The sequence below is a fragment of the Amborella trichopoda genome, chromosome 4 (assembly GCF_054954075.1).
Source record: "Amborella trichopoda isolate Santa Cruz 75 chromosome 4, AtrichopodaSantaCruz75HAP2 v2.0, whole genome shotgun sequence".
Taxonomy (NCBI): Eukaryota; Viridiplantae; Streptophyta; class Magnoliopsida; order Amborellales; family Amborellaceae; genus Amborella; species Amborella trichopoda.
The window spans coordinates 46182153-46204737 of NC_142339.1; the positions used below are offsets into that span (position 1 = coordinate 46182153).

The 22585-nt window shown below is 36.3% G+C and overlaps 1 protein-coding gene across 1 annotated transcript; it reads left to right on the plus strand.

The window, feature by feature from the left end:
- The first annotated feature begins 1998 nt into the window (after nucleotides 1-1998).
- On the plus strand, nucleotides 1999-7618 carry LOC148782522 (uncharacterized). The gene is made up of 5 exons (XM_088864647.1): nucleotides 1999-2285; nucleotides 2365-2542; nucleotides 6236-6364; nucleotides 6482-6586; nucleotides 6710-7618. Exons 1-5 carry the CDS (start codon nucleotides 1999-2001, stop codon nucleotides 6983-6985), a joined length of 975 nt encoding a protein of 324 aa, XP_088720773.1. The 3' UTR covers nucleotides 6986-7618.
- Nucleotides 7619-22585: the final 14967 nt, after the last annotated feature.

A 22585-nucleotide genomic window follows, 5' to 3' on the forward strand; every position in this document is an offset into this window, starting at 1 on the left:
TCGCAAAATTTTAGAGAGAGAAATTATATCAAATTTTAATTTTTAGAGAGAGAAAATGTGTTAAAATTTTAGAGAGAGAAGGCATATTAAAATTTTAAAGAGAGAAAATATATTAAAATTTTAGAGAAAGTACCAAATTTTTTTAGAGAGATGAATTATCTCAAAATTTTAGAGAGAGAAACTATCTCAAATTTTAACTTTTAGAGAGAGAAAGCCTGTTAAAATTTTAGAGAGAGAAAGTAGGTTAAAATTTTAGAGAAAGAAAGTACCAAATTTTTTTAGAGAAATAAACTATCTCAAAATTTTAAAGAGAGAAGACCGAAAGAACATGAAAATTTTTAGATACAGAATCTATCTCAATTTTTTAGAGAGAAACTATTTTAAAACTTTTAGCGAGAGGTAATATCAAATCTTAAGTTTTTGATAGATAAAGTATTCTTAAAATTGTAGAGAAAAAAAGTATCCTTAAACATTTAGAGAGATTATTATAAATTCTAGAAAGAGAAACTGCAAAAAAAAATTTGGAGAGAGAAGTATCTCGTTTTTTAGAAAGAGAAACCATCTTGAAATTTGAGTTTTAGAGAGAAACTATCTCGAATTTGAAATTTTAGAGAGAGAAAATATATGAAAATTTTAAAGATAAAAATTATATCAAATTTTAGAGGGAGAAACTTTCAAAAAAAAATTGGAAGTAGAAACTAACTCAAAATTTTTGGAGAGGGAAACTATTGTAAAATTTATGTTTTATAGAGAGAAAGTATTTTAATATTTTAGAAAGATGAACTATATCAAATTTTAGATAGAGAAAGTACATGAAATTTTTGGAGAGAGAAACTATCTCAAAAAATTTTAGGAAGAAACTATCTCAAAATTTAATTTTTAGAGAGAGAAAGTATCTTAAATTTTAAACTTTAGAGAGAGAAAGTATATCAAAGTTTAAAGAGACTATCAAATTTTAAAGAGATACTATTTCAAAATTTTATAGAGGGCAACTATCTCAAGTTTTAAGTTTTAAAGAGAGAGTATCTTAAAATATTAGAAAGAGAAACTATATTAAATTTTATAGAGAGTAAAGCACCTAAAAATTTTAGAGAGAGAAATTATGTCAAAATTTTTAGATAGATAATTTCAAATTTTAAATTTTAGATAGAAAGTGTATTAAAGTTTAGAGAGAGAAACCATGTCAAATTTTAAAAAAAGAAACTATCTCAAAAATTTTATAGATACACTGTCCCAAATTTTGAGTTTTAGGAAGATAAAGCATATAAAAATTATAGAGAGAGAAATTATATTAAGTTTAATTACCAAACAATGGACAAAGAAATGATGGCAAGGAATCCATTAATTTTGTATTGTTTATCTAAACAAGAGATTTGAGGAATCCATGACAAAAATCCTTGGTATTGAAAGTCCATAGATTTTTTTAGGATTTCAAATACGATTTCAAATATCTAAGGTTCCTAATTTCCTCCTATCCAAACGGTCGCATAGATCGCCTGTTTTTAAATCTGCTTAAAACTGTGTTAACCTGATTCGAATGCGGCAATCTGTATATCATCCAGTGACCTTGAATCCAGGCTTCTTGTCCAAATGTCCATTGCACTTTACATGCATTGCATCTGGAATAAACCTTCCTCAGCTTTAACAGCCACGCCTATTCTATAAATGGATATTCACAATCTTTTTACTCCCTATTTAATCTTAATCTTCCCAAGAAGGAAGAAGAGAAAATCTTTCTTTCCTAACATGGAAGATTTTGCAGGCATGGCGGGATTTGCCAATTTCCATTGAGAGAGAGACAGTGCATAAGAGAGAGAATTAGGGCATTGAGAGAGAGAGAGAACTAGGGCATTGAGAGTTCAGAGTTCAGAGGGAGAGAGTGAGGGCTGGTTTGTATTTCTAAAAATGGAGGAAGATGACCTGAGAAAGGAACCGTGATGGAGAAAGCGCCCCAATGTGCGTTACGATATTTCATCTGCTCCACCTCAGTCCACTTCCATGCCTCCAGCACCATCTGCTTCTCGTTACAGTTTTTCATCTGCTTCACCTCAGTCCGCTTCCATGCCTCCAGCACCATCCACTTCACGTTACAGTTTTTTATTGGCTCCACCTCAGTCCGCTTCCATGCCTCCAGCACCATCTGCTTCTCGTAACGATCAATGGAAGTCTCCCACCTTTCAACCTGCTTTCGAAGAATCTTCAACTGTAAAACAATTTAGGATAAATCGTGATTGTTTCCATTATCTATTTAAACAGTTAGATGAGTCCCTCGTTTCCCATGAAAGGTAGGCTTTCTTTGATTTCTTGGTTTTCTGAACTGGTTTTGTACTTTTGGAGATTGAAGTTGTTTTGCGGGGCATGCAGGTTTCTCGTGACGGAAGAGGAAAATATTTCTAGAAGGGAACGTGCTGTTTGGGAACGGGAACAGTTTATGAATTCCTTCCTGCTTGAGCTCGAAGAGCTGAAGCGGGATGCTTCGTTTTACAAAGAGAAGTATTTTTCATTGATAAATCAATTGGATGGGAAGCCGTCTAATGGAAAGGTATCGGCTTCAATGTACTTTAAGAATGTTATCTCGTCTTTGCTGTTTTTACTGAAAATCAAAGTTACTCGTTATTGGTGAACGCTAGTGGTATTTTAATGGTGCATGCAAGCTGAATTGATCTCTGGTCTATTGATTTCGTGGGAAACACGTGCATCAGATAAAGATGTATGGCCACAATGATGTTTTTGAGTTCTTATTGGTTCCATGCCCATAGGAGTACTTAAAACTGTAAGAATTCCATGGGCTTCTTAGAAATCCTTATATTTCCTTATCGTACCATGCTGTCATATTTATATGACAAAATGCAATCATTTGTATGCAAAATATATTTATATGAAAGAGCATAGTATGTGATTTCTTGGCTTTGGAATCATAACATCTATAACCTTTTTAAGGTAATAACTAGCTAAACAAACTTTACCTGCATGGCTATTAGGATCTGCGCTTATCAATTTGGAGTTAGGATGCTAAAAAGCGTTTTCTTTAGGGAGTTGGAATGATGATGAGTTGCACAATAGTCGAGAATGAAGATCTATTCTAGTGGATTGTTTCCGAACATCACAGCCCCAAGAGTTACAGGAACTTTGATTTCTGAAAAATCCACACTACTTTCCAATTAGGATCTGAGCTTATCTATTTGGAGTTAGGATGGTGAAAGGCGTTTTCTTTAGGGAGTTGGAAAGATGATGAGTTGCACAATAGTCAAGAATGAAGATCTATTCAGGTGGATTGATTCCGATCATCACTGCCCCAAGAGTTACATGAACTTTGATTTCCGCATTAACGACACTATTTTCCAGTTAGCAGCACCATTTTCTCATTGGCGACATCATTATTCAATTCCATAGCAAGAATACATCCACAATTGGCAGCACACACCCACAACAAAAAAGAAACGGAGCACTTGAGATTGAAAGTTTCTTTTTCAACTACCATATTGATGCATGCTTCCTTGATGTGCATGCTACATCAACTAAAAGTTGCAAGGGGGAGCTCTCTTTCTTTTACGTTTTACCCATTTCCTCATGCATCTGTGCTTCAAGTTGCATCTTAATGATTCTAAGAGGGTAGGATCATGTGTTTCTGCTATATGCTTCGATGATATCAGAGTGTTCTCTGTTGTGAAAATGTATTAGAGCCTGATCAAGAGCAATTTGGTACAACAATTGTTTCCAAAAATACCATGTGGATTTAAATTCTCTAATAGGGCAGTATCTTGCACGTAGGTGGTGTTGTTGCTGCCAAAATTAATATTCCCATTGACACCTACGTCATGCTTCGTGGAATTTGATTTACTTGCCTGTTTGATCTCCTCAGGCCTTTTCAGAAATTAAGTTTCAATTCTTCTTTGTTAAGAAATACTGTCGTGGCCTCCATATGGAATACCTTGATGAGGTGCCTTTCCAGTTATGAATGTGTTGCATGGTCGAAATTGGGAACTGGGATCTGTTTCAGTTGCGATAATCCCATTTCTATTTTTAGACAATCAAGAACACTGATCTTGGGCCATCTTTTGTACTATAAAATGTTGCAAACTCACTAAATTTGTTCTTGTTTCTTGATTAACATAGAGAAACTTGAAGTGTGTTATTGTTCAATATGTTCTTTTCTGCATGGTTCTATACACTGTCTCATACAAGAGCATGGTTGTTCTCCAATTTTGTTGAGGACTCACCTTTGTTCACTTATTTCTCATGTTCTCTGTTAGCAATTCTCGTAGGCATTAGGTGTAAGGAATGTGTTGCGCATTGTCCACCACACAATGCATATGTGAATTTCTTGCAGTCAAATGGGAATATCTCTAATGAGGTGCCCAATGGTTTGGGGCCCCACATTGAAAACAAGCTATTTAAGTGGCTTCATGGCAAAGCGGCATGAAGAAAGACCATGTAATGCATCTACAGTTTTTGCAATGTCCAATTACATAGTTTCCACAATCGCCCAGCTCCGTAGCTGCTGTCGATGTTCCAGGTGTGCATCTGCTGTAGGGGATGCAATACCACCTACATGGGTTCGTGATCCCACTGAAAGTGGGATCCTGAGCTTGTTCCTACTCTTTGGGGATAGCAATTTGAAAGCAACATGTTGGAAAAATATATCTCTTATCTAAGAAGCACTGTATCTGCATGTTACAGCTTGAATTTTGCAGGAAATCTGTCACATAAGTGTGTGTCTATATACAATAGTAAGATGCACCTGTTTTGCGGGTCCTGTCAAAAGGTTATGTAAATAATATAGCAAACAATATGGTGAATGAGAAAATGACTATGTCTCTCTTTATAGCATATTAGACATGTTCTTAGCCAAATGAGTAAATGTTGCATGCTATTTAAACATAACAAACAAAATTTGATACATCAAATAACCTGAAGAGAATATTATTGAGATTATAATTATAATTATATTTAGTAATCTTAGAATAAACTAGTTAATTTATACAATTGTTATTGTTGTCATCATCATCATAGGTTCAGGATTCCAAATATAATTGTTATTGTTATAATCAATATATATGCATCATCATCATCATCATTATATAATTACAAATTTTAGTCTTGTAATATATTCATAATATTTAATTAGAATTCTTCTTATTTTCGCAATTGTTATAACATTCATTAGAATATTACAGCTATGTTGTTAGTATAATTAATATTATTTATATCAATCACATTTTTTTAGTAATTAATAACACTAATAATTATTATAATGAAAATAATTAATTATAATGATTTATATGAGGAAAAAGTTTATATAAGGTTGCAATCTTATAAGAGTTTCTTGAGATAGCTATTGCAATTTTTTTTTGATGAATGGTATGCTTTCTTCGACTCTAGATACTTAGGAATTGTGTTTATGCACTAAATGTAATTGCTATTTGAGGAGAAGGGGATATGATGGTAACATTTCCTATGAGAATTTCAGTGTTCATATTGATATCTAACTGTTGGAGTGGTTGTCCCCTCCAAGTTGTTGCTTGTGCAACCAACATCAGATCTCCATAGTAGTGTATTGTCATTTTTTCCTAAGCAACCAAAATTGTCCTTATCTCTCTATACTTGATTTGTTTTTCTTTAGTTAAATGCTTAATTAATTGTCCTTTGCTAATAAAAGTCAGTTTTGTGTTGGGAAGAAAAAAAATGCAGAAGAACTCTACTTTTCCTAAGGTCTGTTCTGAAGTTGCTGACATATCATTTTCTTCTGCTGCCTTTATGAATGCCCATACTTCTGCTGCAACTCCAAGTTTATTGATGCCCTATCCTAGTTGTGCAGCTTCTCTAACCAACATCTGATCTCCATAATGACATATTGTCATTTTATTTTTGAGCAACCAAAATTTGTCTTGTGCCTATTTTTCACTTTGATAAATGCAAATTTCCTTTTAGCTTTGAAATGGACACGAAAATGATTGTTAACACGGGAAATAGCAGGATATTTTACATAAGTCTGAATATATTTTCAATAAAAGCCCATTCTGTGTTCGAAGAAATCATTGCGGATGAACTTTGATTTTCCTAAGGCAGGTTCTTACCTATTATTTTGTTATGCTTAATATCCGTGTGTCTCTAACTCCATTGCTATTGGACTGTGTCCCTATCCTAGTTCCAAGGCTAGTGCCACCAATATCTGATCTACATATTATCATTTTTCTTGAGCAACAAAATCTTGTAGGTGCATCATTTTCTTTAGCTTCAGAATGGATTGTGGCATTATTTATTTCATGGGAATTTGCAGGATGCTTTTCATGAGTCTGATCTTGTTGCCAATAGAAGTCAGACCACGAAGAAATCAGTGCAGATGAACTCTATTTTTCCTGAGGTTTGTTCTTGAAGTGGCCGACCTATTATTTTCTTGCTTTGCATGTATATATTTCCTTACTTTATACAACAAAAAAGAATATATGTTCTTACTTTATAGCTCCAATGCTATTTTTAGATGAAATCAGATGTCTTGGCCCAAGAATCTCTAAACCATAATGGTGCTTCCGTGAATGCTAGTAAAAAACCCGTTAGGCAATTGAATGCGGTTCTTGCACTTCAGGTATTCATAAGTTTGAGCACTCTGTAAGAATGAACTGTTTTTGTGTTCAACATTAATTGGATAAAATTTCTAATAGTTGATCTGCTGTATATTTTCAAGTGATGAAAGTTGTGTTATTTGCAGGCATCATCTGCTTATGCTCGCACTTCCAAAATTCGTAAGAAAGGCCCTGTTAAGAGAAAGCAGCATTTAGGTTCTCGATTATCAAAAGGAAGTCAGAGTGGCACAGTTGCTGTGGGAATTATTGATGATTGCCATGGAGGTCCAAATTGTAGTCTTCCAAGAGATGTAATTACAGGATGTTCAGGGACTGTTGATGCCTGCATTCCAAACACTGGTAGCTTTAGTGATATTGACAATGAAATAGCTAGAGCATCTTGTTTTAAAGAGGCACCTTAGCCATCTCTACCTGAAGCTCCCTGTACTTCTTCCAAACAGAAAGAAATGGATGTTATGGCAAGTAATCAACTGCCAAACTCTTCTTTCCCAAGTATGACCTTCAAAATCAAGGCTGAGAATATTGAATACAGTCAAACTAGTCCTTCAAAGAGTCAGGCGGCGAATGTGCAAGCAGTGGATAAGATGAAAGGGGAAAATGAGACTGATGGCTCTTTGAGCGCCATTATGCAAGCAGTGAATATGAATGGCAAAAATTATGGTGCTCCTGATATAGATGAGGTAGATCGTGTTCCATTGCAGGACAGGGTTAAAATCTCATTGTCAAGGGAGCTTTCTGCGATGGATGATATCAGTAACACTGCATGCTTAGAAACAAATCAGCCATGGGACATGAGATTTGATTATTTTGACTCTCTTGATTCCATCAACGACGAAGTTTAGCCACATCCCCTTGAAAAGGAAGGTTTGGTGAGACATTTGAAATTCATACTTAAAATATTATAAAATATTAGGAAGATTTGGTAATACCTATACTTCTTGAAAGAAAAAATTTACAATTCAAAGCCTCGCTCAAAAACAGACTAATGTTTTGCATGAATGAAAAATCTAATGTCAGCTACAATTTTCGATTTCTAATAAAGGACAAGCATAATCCCATTATATGCAATACTTTTACTCGCACATGTGGCCGTTACAAATTCAAGTTTTTACCTTTTCTTTTTTCTTACATGTGGTTTTCATTTAGACCTTTTCTTTTTTCTTCTTTTTTAATTGTGTTAATTTGGATCTATAATCTTTACATTCTCTAATTTTTGATGTGGAATGGGAATCGCCAACCAGATGACGTTCATTGGGCCGATTCTCTCTCGGAATAAAAAAAGGAAAATGGTTTGATAGGGCTGCAGCCCTATCAAAATACGTAACGCCTTACCTCAAACCCCATTGAAAGTTGCAATTTTGGAATTAGAAAACCTTCAAATCGATCATCTCAGTCTTGAATTATTGTTGTGAGAAAAAATTCGGATTCCAAGCTCTAAAAATAGTATATATTGTAACACATTATCTAGATCATCCATTTTGCCCTAAAATAAGTGCTCATGGATCCACAAGATCTGTACCACTTTTTATGCTTCAAATTTAAAAGTTGGCATTGGAGTTTGATATTGGATCCATCATGGAGATTTTCAATCCCAAAATCGCTTTCTAGATAAGGATTCGAAGTGAGGCTCTACTGTGTTTTCATAAAACCTATGCCTTAAATAAAAATTTTGGCAATATTTCCTTTCATTATTCCCCATGTATGATAGGTTTGTGTGATGATTTACCAAGACAATACATATGATCTGAATCTTTGAACCCTTCAATTAAAAAAAGGGAAAATTACGTAAATATCCGTTTTAGTTTTCATTATTACCAAAATACCGAATACTTTCCATAATTACTGATATGTCCGTTTTTGGACTTTATAACAAAATTTTTTGAAAAAGATAAAACTACTTATTTTTGGTTTTTCAAAAACACAAATCATGCCAATTTCGGTTTTAAAAACATCAAAATAATGGAAAATTTTAAATTTTTGGTTTTTCAATAACCGAAAATTTTTTTCTCTCCCAAAAACAACCAGTTTCAGGCAAAACACCTGAGGCTCCCACCTTCGTCAACTCTTCAAAACCCCACAACCGTGGCCTCTTCAATTAGGAAAGATGGTTTGAGATAGAGAGGTTTTAGGGAGAGAGGGGTCTTTGATTGAGAGAGCGGGGTTAACAGAGAGGGTTTCAGAGAGATAGCGAAGGGCTCTTCAATTAGCAAAGATGGTTTCAGAGAGGGGTTTTAGGGGGAGAGGGGGTCTCTAATTGAGAGCGGGGGGTTTGAGAGAGAGAGGGTTTCAGAGAGATATAGAAGGGCTTGCTGATTAGTAAAGATGGTTTCAGAGAGAGGGGATCTCTGATTGAGAGAGGGAGAGTTTGAGAGAGATAGAGGGTTTCAGAGGGATAGAAAAGGGGTTTTTGAGAGAGAGAGAGAGAGATAGAGAGAGAATACGCAGATGACCCACAAGAGAAAAAAAAAAAATTGGTTCTTCAAAAACCGAAGGCCCACCTTTGTTAGTCAGCTCTTCAAAACCCCACAACCATGGCCTCTCCGATTAAGAAAGATGGTTTTAGAGAGAGAAGTTTCAGGGAAAGAGGGGTCTCCGATTGATGATGGTGCCTCTCTTATTAAGAAAGATGGTTTCAGAGACAGGGATCTCTAATCGAGGATGGTTTCAGATAGAGGTTTCAGGGAGAGACGGGGTCTCTGTTTGAGAGAGGTGGTTTGAGAGAGAGTGTTTTAGAGAGTTAGAAAAGGCTCTCCGATTAGAAAAGATGGTTTCAGAGAGAGATGTTTCTAGGAGAGAGGGGTCTGATTGAGAGAGATAGAGAAGCTCTCCGATTAGCAAAGATAGTTTCAGAGAAAGAGAGGAGGGTTTGAGAGAGATAGAGAAGATCTCCGATTAGCAAAGATGGTTTCGAAGAGAGAGAGAGAGAGAGAGAGAGAGAGAAAGAGGGGGGTTTGAAAGAGAGAGGGTTTCAGAGAGATAGAGAAAGCTCTCTGATTAGCAAAGATAGTTTCAAAAAAAGAGGTTTCAGAGAGAGAGCGGTCGTTGATTGAGAGAGGGTAGGTTTGAGAGAGAGAAGGTGGGTTTGAGAGAGAGAGGCTTCAAAGAGATAAAGGAGGGGCTTCAGACAGACAGAGATAGGTAGAGAGAGAATACGCAGAGGATCCATAAGAGAGAGAGAAACAGTTCAAATTGACGTGATTTCAGTTTTTCAAAAACCGAAAATGGGTAGTCTTGTCTTTTTTTAAAAAAATTGTTATGAAGTCCAAAAAACGGACATATCAGTAATAACGGAAAGTTTCAGTATTTTGGTAATAACATAAGCTAAAATGAATATTGATGTAATTTTCCCTAAACAAAATAATACACGTGTGCACTATATTGTTCTTCAAAATTGTCAACTAATTCAAAACTATCAACTAATTCTAGACCTGGTAGGAGTATGGCCTATGCTTGATGGACTAGTGTTTGACCTTGGCAATGGTTATACTTAGTTCTACTCTTAGCTGATTAAAAAGACCAAATGAAGGGTGCATTACACACTGCATGGTATTCTTTATGGAACCATGTGAAAACTCTAAGAAACCAAATGTTTCTTTTCTAACTTATTTCGTAACCATCCTCTTACCACTCAACGGTCATGGAACGTGTGTGCACACGTGAGACCAATGTTATGGGACTTGCTGCTTCTGGCTGTGGTGAGTTATTTGACCGAGTCTTTGATACATTCGAGTCATCCACAGGACCGAAAAGCTCTAAATAAATTAGAAAAAAAAGAAAAAAAAAATTAAAGATAAGTACTAAAAGTAAAATAAAATAGAAAACAACATTAAAAAGGTCAAAACGAGGTTTAAAAAATATTAAAAATATAGGTAAAGAAAATTTGATTTATAACAATTGCCTAAAGTATACTAAAATTAAATACATCTAAATGGGCATAAGTAGTAAAAAATGGATTTCAAAAATCACTTTGTGGGCGAGCACTATTCCCAATTGCCTATAGGCATTGGAAAGACTTTTCCATATATGACCAACAAATTGAAGTCACTATAATGTGAAAAATGCACTTGAGATCCCTATGGAGAATATGTTATTTTGAACACAAAAAGGTACTTAACACAAGCATTCTTTCACTAGAGTATCAAAGAAATCTGTTTTCTTCATGGTGTAACTCCAACTTATAAGTATGAAACAATTCTGAAAGTAAAATTTCAAACATAGAGGAGCTAGAAAATGTGGATGCCAACCACTTTGGAGGCATGTTGTTACTTTTTAGAAGCTTTCATAAGGATTGGCACAAAAGAAGTGACTTAGATGTTCAATTAAATGATGAAACAATAGCAAGAACTATTCGAAAGCGTTTGGACTTCACAAAACAATTTTCGAACTAGTTAACAGATATGTTCAATCCTAGCTTTCTTTTAAAGAAACGTTGACAAACTACTCACAACAAAATCATTCCCCAAAACCAAGGATGCACACACATTCTCACATAAAAAAAAAATGAAGAGAGAGATAATGATAACTTTCTTGTCAAAATCTTACAAGTTGACACAAGGCAATCATTTAAAGGGTAACCACATTAGTTATATGTCAACAATTGCGGGAGCATCACAAAAACTCCGAAAATTCCCAAGCAATTTTGTTTAGATAGCAAATACATATAAACAATCATGCTTTTTACCATCATAATTAGATAGCAAACATAGATTACCAATCATGCTTTTTACCATCATAATCAAAAGCAAGAAGAAAATAATGGATTATAAAATGATTACAAAATCCCTTCCAGTGGATAGGCAATTCTATCAACATCTCAATATCAGGGTTTTAAAGTCATAACGATCGAGATTCAAGACAAATGAAGTATGCGAGAAATTTGAGACAGAAAGATGCAAACTCTACATGAATTTCTATGACATTTGAAGAAACCAATTGCAAATGGATCACTATCAATGATTGGCCTAATAATTGCACAAGAAAGAAAGAAAAAAAAAATTCCCACAACAAACACAGCCAATTAATTCGAAGCATTGTGCGATCAAAAATGACGGATCGCTCTCTATGACTAGCTTAAACACTGCTTAAAAGACAGTTAGAGAGAGAAAATCAACCCCGTTCTTCAGCCTGAGTGAAGTTGATGATGAGTTCGCAAAATCGAGCATGCAAGCCGGCCTCATTCTTCAACCTGAACGTGATGGGTTTGCACAGTCTTTAAGGAAAGAGCTCAAAGTTTCACCAGCGAGTGAACCATCTCAACACGAACAGAGGACTGGAGATTTTAGAGAGAGAAAGAGAGTTCTCTTTTTTCATCGGTAGAGAGAGATAAGAGGGGTCAATGGAGAGTGCAGGGTAGACGAAAGAGAAAGCAGGAAAGTGCTTAGATGTTGGAGTCTAGATAAACAGAAGGATAGCGTGGCTTGGGGAAAGGAAGGTGAGCCCCTGAAATTTGAGATAGGGCAGGTTAGCAGAGAACGCTAGAGGAGAGGGGTATGGGGTGAAATTTTTATTTGTTTGAAGCTTTTTGCTTTGCCGAGCGATTCGGTTTCGAGTAGATCACAACCGAGAGTTTCCCCAAAATTAAACGAACGGTCGATGGTAGTCGAGCGAGATCACTGTTCCCTATCGACTATAGGCATTGGGAAGACTTTTCCATATATATATATATATATATATATATATATATATATATATATATATATATATATATATATATATATATATATATATATATATATATATATATATATATATCCAAATTGGGGAACTCATTTGAGAATTATATAGTATTTTATGAAACCAAAGATATAGGAAAAGGTTATATAAAGTTCCAACGATAAAATGTAGAACTAAAGATGCACCCCAAAGATCCATCGAAAAAAGTTGTTTTTATGTTGAAAAAGTCCTTAATTGATCATCAACATCAAGATGTATGAGTGTATGAAAACAAGTTTAAAATTTTGAGTGCCAGAAATTGTGCATCTTGCAACATATTATCTAGACTGTCCATTTTAGGAATTTTCATATGTTTATAGATCTACTTGGTTTGATCCATTTTTGGAGCTTAAAAGTATTTAATTAGATATGACAATTGATTTTCAGAAAATCCAAATAATCTTTTACGCAAAAACTGCATGACATGATAAAATTTGGTGGCGTATCTTAATTGCATTTATTAAGGTTGCAACCTTATAGAACCACACCCATGGATATATGAAATTGGCAATAATAAATTTCAAGGTAGGTATGTTAGGTAGACCCTGATGGATCATGGGTGCGGGCACACTTTACAACTCAACGCACAATCCAATTTCCATTGCCAGTGGCATGATAGGGTAGACCCTGATGGATCATGGGACGGGCACACTCAACAACCCAACGTGCAATCTAATTTCCATTGCCAAGTAAGCGAATAGTTCAATGTTTGTTATATTTGCTATTACTTGATGACCATTTTGCTCCTTCGTGAATTAAAATAGAATCATGTAGGAAAATTTTTAGTAATCTCATTTCATTCCCACTTACTACACGGGCTGTAAATAATAAATGTCCTTGAAATTTACAATGACATTACATTAAAGAAAAAACAACCATAAAAAAAGCCATAGAGTGTAAGAGAGAAAAGTGTCAGTCACTTAGTCTTATTCAGGCACGAATTCATTCAAATGTTACATAGAAAGAGAGAGAGAGAGAGAGAAACACAACTATAGGTTCATCGGTTGGGAGCCCGCCTGATGGTTTGCAATCTTTGTTCAACAGTCATCAAAGGAGAAGCTTCACCTCTAGTGGGTGGGGTCGCAATCGAAGATTGCACTGGAGTATGGGGTTGCAAACCATGGTCATGATGGAGATCTAAATGGCTATCATGCTCTTCTACAATAGGCAGGAAAATGGTCGGTCTAGTCCATGGTGGGGGAGAAGCCAAATCATTTTCCACTTTAATATTCTCATCCATCGCAGCTAAGGCATCTATGTCATCAACAAGGTTGTCATCTTCAGAATGAGCATCCCAGTTCTTGTAGTTGGTCTTGTAATCAGTCCTCAATCTGCTCAGTAGCCTGTCAATGTAATGAACACAGACCAATGACTCAGATCGATCAGCATTCAGTTGATTATGCTTAACACTGTGAATGTAACTATACGTGCACCAACATCTCTCAGCGCATGACTTGGGACAACACCTTAACTGCAACTGATTACAACTCTGAGGCCCCACCACCATACAAGTCTCACCACGATACTGATGACCTTGTACCTCTATCAGCTATGGATGCTGGTAGTGAGAAACTCCCCTTGCTGCTAACAAAATCACTTATTTGTTGTTGTACCTTCCTCCGCTCAGCCTGATCCCTAACTATCGCATCAAGAGCACAATGGTAGGACATAGATACCTCAATATCCTGATGGGGCTTCACCCGCTTCTCCCCACCATGTGTCGGTACTGGCAACCATTCTTGAGAATAATATTTAGGGCTAAGAATAAGAGAAAGACAATGAAGTGGAAGGTTAGCTCTGTTCCATATGGCTACCAATAAGTCCCTAACCTTTTCAAGCAACACTAGATCATCATATAGAGAAGCCGATATTTCTCCCAACATAGTATCCATACGCTCGTACGCATCTCCAATTACAGCCTTATCACTATCCGTAAACTTTATCATCTTCCAGATTGGCCTTGTGAACCCTAATATTTTTTTGTTTGTTGCCCAAAAATTATCATCCATCACTATTCTGCGAACTTCACCATGCTCCTCGCCTCCCGAACCATGTCTGAGTCCATCCCAATGGTTGCTCAAGATTAGGGATGTCAAGACGAGCCTTACTTCCTTATGGCGCCTTAACATGATGTAGTGATAACCGAATCTGGTCTTCTTGGATTTTAGAAGCTCAAGTTTCAAAATAGTTCAAAATATGTACAAACACCTCGTGTGGTTGCATATATATGTCACTACCCTCTTTCCCTTTTTGCAATGATCCCTAACAAAAGCAAATCTTCGGTGCCTTTTCTTTTTTTCCACAATATCCTTCATGGGAAGGCTCAACGTGTGAGCTAAGCAGCCTGATCAAAAAATATCGGGATGACGTCTACGAATTATTGAACCAGCTCCCTTGCAATTCGATGCACTCTCAGTCACGACTTGAACAACATTATAAGGTCCAATATGGTCAATAGCCTTTAAGAGTATATCCGCAACATTCTGACTAGTATGCTCAATTTCGAAGCAATCATAGCCAATCACAAACATAGCCTTACCCCCTGATACAACCATTATGTTTATCAAGGATTGATTCTTCACATTACTCCACCCATCAGAAATAATAGAAACCCCATATGTTGGTAATTCATTCCTCAATGCACCTAGCTCATTGTCAATCCGGCTCCTCTCTTTATCTAGCAAACTTGTTCTCAATCTCTCATATTTAGGGGGCACATAACCCTCGGGAGCATTGTTTATTGCATATATCATTTCTTGAAACTGAGGACCCTTTACCACATTAAAAGAGATCCCATGACCATAAAAACATCAAGCGATTGCAGCATCGACATCCTCCCTCGCATGAGCATCAAACATATGGGCTATACTACACCTAACCCTTTTATTTGAACTCGAAGCATTTTGTGTCAACTTGATCACTGCGATAATGAAGTGAATACAGTTTGATCAAGCGACCTAATGCTTTCTTTTCGACTGAAACCAAACAAACCTTTAGCCTCAGACTCTTCTACCCTCAACGCATCTCATTCGTCTTTTGATATTTTTGGGCAAGGAATTATACCTTTAGTCTTCTTCCCTTGTGAAAGGCCTAATAAATGTGCACGCACACGTATGTACAATCTTGTGAAAGGGACATCTCGACAGTCAAAATTACATTTCCATTTCCTCCCCCCACTCCCAATTTCATATCACCACCTACTAGAGTGACATAATACCATAAAGGAATTCAAGATGGTTCATCTATCTCTTCATCTTGTACACTTGTATTATCCCCTCCAAAATATTGAATGACTTAATCTGGTTCCATAATATTACAATATGGGATACACTGCACAACAAAAGAATATTACTTTATTAATCTCATCTCTCAAATTTCAATACATCTTCCTTGGTCACGTCTGAATCTTATCTCACTAAGCCTCTCTCTCTCTCTTTCTATCTCTCTATCTCTCCCACACACCATTCCACTCTCTTTATATGCCTTTTCTTCTCTGCCTAAACTTAGTAGAAGATAGACTTGTATAAAAAGGTCAAGAACGTTCATAATTGCTTGCGCGCAACAAATCGTTAATAATTTTTTGGGCACAAAGTAAATGATATAAGTGAATAAAAGTGATGATAGTATATTTAATGTCAAAATGTTAGCCAAAGTAAAGAACCCACATATAAAAGAGACAAGATAAGGAGAGATATATAATGCACATGACAAAAGTGCAATCAATAACAAAGTAAAAGATAAACAAAAAGATATATATATATATATATATATATATATATATATAGAGAGAGAGAGAGAGAGAGAGAGAGAGTGCTCATGGATCCACAAGATCTGTACCACTTTTTATGCTTCAAATTTAATAGTCGGCATTGGAGTTTGATGTTGGATCCATCATGGAGATTTTCAATGCCAAAATCGCTTTCTAGATAAGATTCGAAGTGAGGCTCTACTGTGTTTTTATAAAACCTATGCCTTAAATAAAAAATTTTGCAATATTTCCTTTCATTATTCCCCATGTATGATAGGTTTGTGTGATGATTTACCAAGACAATACATATGATCTGAATCTTTGAACCCTTCTATTAAAAAAAGGAAAAATTACGTAAAGATCCGTTTTAGTTTTCATTAGTACCAACATACGGAATACTTTCCATAATTACTGATATGTCCGTTTTAGGACTTTATAACAAATTTTTTTGAAAAAAATAAAACTTCTTATTTTCGGTTTTTCAAAAACACAAATCATGCCAATTTCGGTTTTAAAAACATCAAAATAATGGAAAATTTTAAATTTTTGGTTCTTCAATAACCGAAAAAATTTTTCTCTCCCCAAAACGACCAGTTTAAGGCAAAAAACCAGAGGCTCCCACCTTCGTCAACTCTTCAAAACACCACAACCATGACCTCTTCAATTAGCAAAAATGGTTTGAGATAGAGAGGTTTTAGGGAGAGAGGGATCTTTGATTGAGAGAGCGGGGTTAGCAGAGAGGGTTTCAGAGAGATAGCGAAGGGCTCTTCAATTAGCAAAGATGGTTTCAGAGAGGGGTTTTAGGGGGAGAGGGGGTCTCTGATTGAGAGCGGGGGGTTTGAGAGAGAGAGGGTTTCAGAGAGATATAGAAGGGCTCTCTGATTAGCAAAGATGGTTTCAGAGAGAGGGGATCTCTGATTGAGAGAGGGGGAGTTTAAGAGAGATAGAGGGTTTCAGAGGGATAGAGAGGGGGTTTGTGAGAGAGGGAGAGATAGAGAGAGAATACGCAGATGACCCACACGAGAGAAAAAAAAAAATTGGTTCTTCAAAAACCAGAGGCCCACCTTCATCAGTCTGTTCTTCAAAACCCCACAACCATGGCCTCTCCGATTAAGAAAGATGGTTTTAGAGAGAGACGTTTCAGGGAAAGAGGGGTCTCAGATTGATGATGGTGCCTCTCTGATTAAGAAAGATGGTTTCAGAGAGAGGGATCTCTAATCGAGGATGGTTTCAGATAAAGGTTTCAGGGAGAGAGGGGGTCTCTGATTGAGAGAGGTGGTTTGAGAGAGAGTGTTTCAGAAAGTTAGAAAAGGCTCTCTGATTAGAAAAGATGGTTTCAGAGAGAGATGTTTCTAGGAGAGAGGGGTCTGATTGAGAGAGATAGAGAAGCTCTCCGATTAGCAAAGATAGTTTCAGAGAAAGAGAGGGCGGTTTGAGAGAGATAGAGAAGATCTCCGATTAGCAAAGGTGGTTTCGAAGAGAGAGAGAGAGAGAGAGAGAGAGGGGGGGTTTGAAAGAGAGAGGGTTTCAGAGAGATAGAGAAAGCTCTCTGATTAGCAAAGATAGTTTCAAAAAAAGAGGTTTCAGAGAGAGAGCGGTCGTTGATTGAGAGAGGGTGGGTTTGAGAGAGAGAAGGTGGGTTTGAAAGATAGAGGCTTCAAAGAGATAAAGGAGGGGTTTCAGACAGATAGAGCTAGGTAGAGAGAGAATACACAAAGGATCCCAAAGAGAGAGAGAAAAAGTTCAAATTGACGTGATTTCAGTTTTTCAAAAACCGAAAATGGGTAGTCTTGTCTTTTTTAAAAAAAATTGTTATGAAGTCCAAAAAGCGGACATATCAGTAATAACGGAAAGTTTCAGTATTTTGGTAATAACATAAGCTAAAATGAATATTTATGTAATTTTCCCTAAACAAAATAATGCACGTGTGCACTTTATTGTTCTTCAAAATTGTCAACTAATTCAAAACTATCAACTAATTCTAGATCTGGTAGAAGTATGGCCTACGCTTGATGGACTAGTGTTTGACCTTAGCAATGGTTATACTTAGTTCTACACTTACCATTTAAGTTGCTGATTAAAAAGACCAAATGAAGGGTGCATTACACATGCTGCATGGTATTCTTTTTGGAACCATGTGAAAACTCTAAGAAACCAAATGTTTCTTTTCTAAGTTATTTCGTAACCGTCCTCTTCCCACTCAACGGTCATGGAACGTGTGCGCACACGTGAGACCAATGTTATGGGACTTGCTGCTTCTGGCTGTGGTGAGTTATTTGACCGAGTCTTTGATACATTCGAGTCATCCACAGGACCGAAAAGCTCTAAATAAATTAGAAACAAAAAATTAAAGATATGTAGTAAAAGTAAAATAAAATAAAAAACAACATTAAAATGGTCAAAATGAGGTTTAAAAAATATTAAAAATATAGGTAAAGAAAATTTGATTTATAACAATTGCTTAAAGTATACTAAAATAAAATATATCTAAATGGTCATAAGAAGTAGTAAAAAATGGATTTCAAAAATCACTTTGTGGGCGAGCACTATTCCCAATTGCCTATAGGCAAAGACTTTTCCATATATGACCAACAAACTGAAGTCACTATACTGTGAAGAATGAACTTGAGATCCCTATGGAGAATATGTTATTTTGAACATAAAACGGTACTTAACACAAGCATTCTTTCACCAGAGTATCAAAGAAATCTGTTTTCTTCACGGTGTGACTCCAACTTATAAGTATGAAACAATTCTGAAAGTAAAATTTCAAACATAGAGGAGCTAGAAAATGTGGATGCCAACCATTTTGGAGGCATGCTGTTACTTGTTAGAAGCGTTCATAAGGATTGGCACAAAAGCAGTGACTTAGATGTTCCATTAAATGATGAAAAAATAGCAAGAACTATTCGAAAGCTTTTAAACTTCACAAAAAAAATTTCGAACTAGTTAATAGATATGTTCAATTCTAGCTTGCTTTTAAAGAAACGTTGACAAACTACTCACAACAAAATCATTCCCCAAAACCATGGATGCACACACATTCTCACATAGAAAAAAAAATGAAGAGAGAGAGAATGATAAGTTTCTTGTCAAAATCTTACCAGTTGACACAAGGCAATCATTTAAAGGGTAACCACATTAGTTGTATGTCAACAATTTCGGGAGCATCACAAAAACTCCGAAAATTCCCAAGCAATTTTGTTTAGATAGCAAATACATATAAACAATCATGCTTTTTACCATCATAATTAGATAGCAAACATAGATTACTAATCATGCTTTTTACCATCATAATCAAAAGCAAGAAGAAAATAGTGGATTATAAACAGATTACAAAATCCCTTCCAGTGGTTAGGCAATTCTATCAACATCTCAATATCAGAGTTTTAAGGTCATAACGATCAAGATTCAAGACAAATGCTGTATGCAAGAAATTTGAGACAGAAAGATGCAAACTCTACATGACATTCTATGACATTTGAAGAAAGCCAATTGCAAATGGATCACTATCAATGATCGGCCTAATAATTGCACAACAAAGATAGAAAGAAAAATTCCCACAACAAATACAGCCAATTAATTCAAAGCATTGTACGATCAAAAGTGACGAATTGCTCCCTATGACTAGCTTAAACACTGCTTAAAAGACAGTTAGAGAGAGAAAATCAACCCCGTTCTTCAGCCTGAGTGAAGTTGATGATGAGTTGGCAAAATCAAGGATGCAAGCTGGCCTCATTCTTCAACCTGAACATGATGGGTTTGCACAGTCTTTAAGGCAAGAGCTCAAAGTTTCACCTGCGGGAGAACCATCTCAACATGAACAGTGGACTGGCGATTTTAGAGAGAGAAAGAGAGTTCTCTTTTTTCATCGATAGAGAGAGATAAGAGGGGTCAATGGAGAGTGCAGGGTAGACGAAAGAGAAAGCAGAAAAGTGCTTAGATGTTGGAGTTTACATAGAGAGAAGGATAGCGTGGCTTGGGGAGAGGAAGGTGAGCCCCTGAAATTTGAGACAGGGCAGGTTAGCAGAGAACTCTAGAGGAGAGGGGTATGGGGTGAAATTTTTATTTGTTTGAAGCTTTTTGCTTTGCCGAGCGATTTGGTTTCAAGCCGATGACAACCGAGAGTTTCCCCAAAATTAAACGAACGATCGATGGTAGTCAGGCGAGATCATTGTTCCCTATCGACTATAGGCATTGGGAAGACTTTTCCATATATATATATATATATATATATATATATATATATATATATATATATATCCAAATTGGGGAACTCATTTGAGAATTATATAGTATTTTATAAATTCAAATATATAGGAAAAGGTTTATATAAAGTTGCAACGATAAAATGTAGAACTAAAGATGCACCGCAAAGATCCATAAAAAAAGGTTGTTTTAATGTTCAAAAAGTCCCTAATTGATCGTCCACATCAAGATGTACGAGTGTCTGAAAACAAATTTAAAATTTTGAGTGCCAGAAATTGTGCATCTGGCAACATATTATCTACAATGTCCATTCTAGGAATTTTTATATGTTTATAGATCAACATGATTTTAACCATTTTTGGAGCTTAAAAGTAGTTAATTAGATATGACAATAGATTTTCAGAAAATCCAAATAATCTTTTATGCAAAACTTGCGTGACATGATAAAATTTGGAGGCGTGTCTTAATTGCATTTATTAAGGTTGCAACCTTATAGAACAACACCCATGGATATATGAACTTGGAAATAAAAATTTCAAGGTAGGTGCGGGCACACTTTACAACTCAACGCACAATCCAATTTCCATTGCCAGTGGCACGATAGGGTAGACCCTGATGGATCATGGGACGGGCACACTCGACAACCCAACGTGCAATCTAATTTCCATTGCCAAGTAAGGGAATAGTTCAATGTTTGTTATATTTGCTATTACTTAATGACCATTTTGCTCCATCGTGAATTATAATATAATCGTGTAGGGAAATTTTTAGTAATCTCATTTCATTCCCACTTACTACACAGGCTGTAAATAATAAATGTCCTTGAAATTTACAATGACATTACATTAAAGAAAACACAACCATAAAAAAAGCCATAGAGTGTAAGAGAGAAAAGTGTCAGTCACTTAGTCTTATTCAGGCACGAATTCTCTCAAATGTTACATAGAGAGAGAGAGAGAGAGAGTGAGAGAGAGAGAAACACAACTATAGGTTCATCTGGTTGGGAGCCTGCCTGATGGTTTGCAATCTTTGATCAACAGTCATCGAAGGAGAACCTTCACCTCTAGTGGGTGGGGTCGCAATCGAAGATTGCACTGGAGTATGGCGTTGCAAACTAGGGTCATGATGGAGATCTAAAGGGCTATCATGCTCTTCTACAATAGGCGGGAGAATGGTCGGTCTAGTCCGTGGTGGGGGAGAAGCCAAATCATCTTCCACTTCAATATTCTCATCCATCGCAGCTAAGGCATCTATGTCATCAACAAGGTTGTCATCTTCAGAATGAGCGTCCCAGTTTTTGTAGTTGGTCTTGTAATCAGTCCTCAATCTGCTCAGTAGCCTGTCAATGTAATGAACACAGACCAATGACTCAGATCGATCAGCATTCAGTTGATTACGCTTAACACTGTGAATGTAACAATACGTGCTCCAACATCTCTCAGCGCATGACTTGGGACAACACCTTAACTGCAACTGAATACAACTTTGAGGCCCCACCACCATACAAGTCCCACCACGGTAGTGATGACATTGTACCTCTATCAGCTATGGATGTTGATAGTGAGAAACTCCCCTTGCTGCTAACAAAATCTCTTATTTGTTGTCGTACCTTGCTTCGCTCAGCCTGATCCCGAACTATCGCATCAAGAGCACCATGGTAGGACATAGATACCTCAATATCCTGATGGGGCTTCACCCGCTTCTTCCCACCAGATGTCGGTACTGGCAACCATTCACGAGAATAATATTTAGGGCTAAGAATAAAAGAAAGACAATGAAGTGGAAGGTTAGCCCTGTTCCATATGGCTACCAATAAGTCCCTAACCTTTTGAAGCAACACTATATCATCATATAAAGAAGCCGATATTTCTCTCAAAATGGTATCCATACGCTCGTACGCATCTCCAATTACAACCTTATCACTATCTGTAAACTTTATCATCTTCCGGATTGGCCTTGTGAACCCTAATATTTTTTTGTTTGTTGCCCAGAAATTATCATCCAACACTATTTTGCGAACTTCACCATGCTCCTCGCCTCCCGAACCATGTCTGATTCCAACCCAATGGTTGCTCAAGATTAGGGATGTCAAGACGAGCCTTACTTCCTTAAGGCGCCTTAACATGATGTAGTGATAACCGAATCTGGTCTTCTTGGATTTTAGAAGCTCGAGTTTCAAAATAGTTCAAAATATGTACAAACACCTCGTGTGGTTGCTTATATATGTCATTATCCTCTTTCCCTCTTTGCAATGATCCCTAACAAAAGCAAATCATCGATGCCTTTTCTTTTTGTCCACAATATCCTTCATGGGAAGGCTCAACGTGTGAAC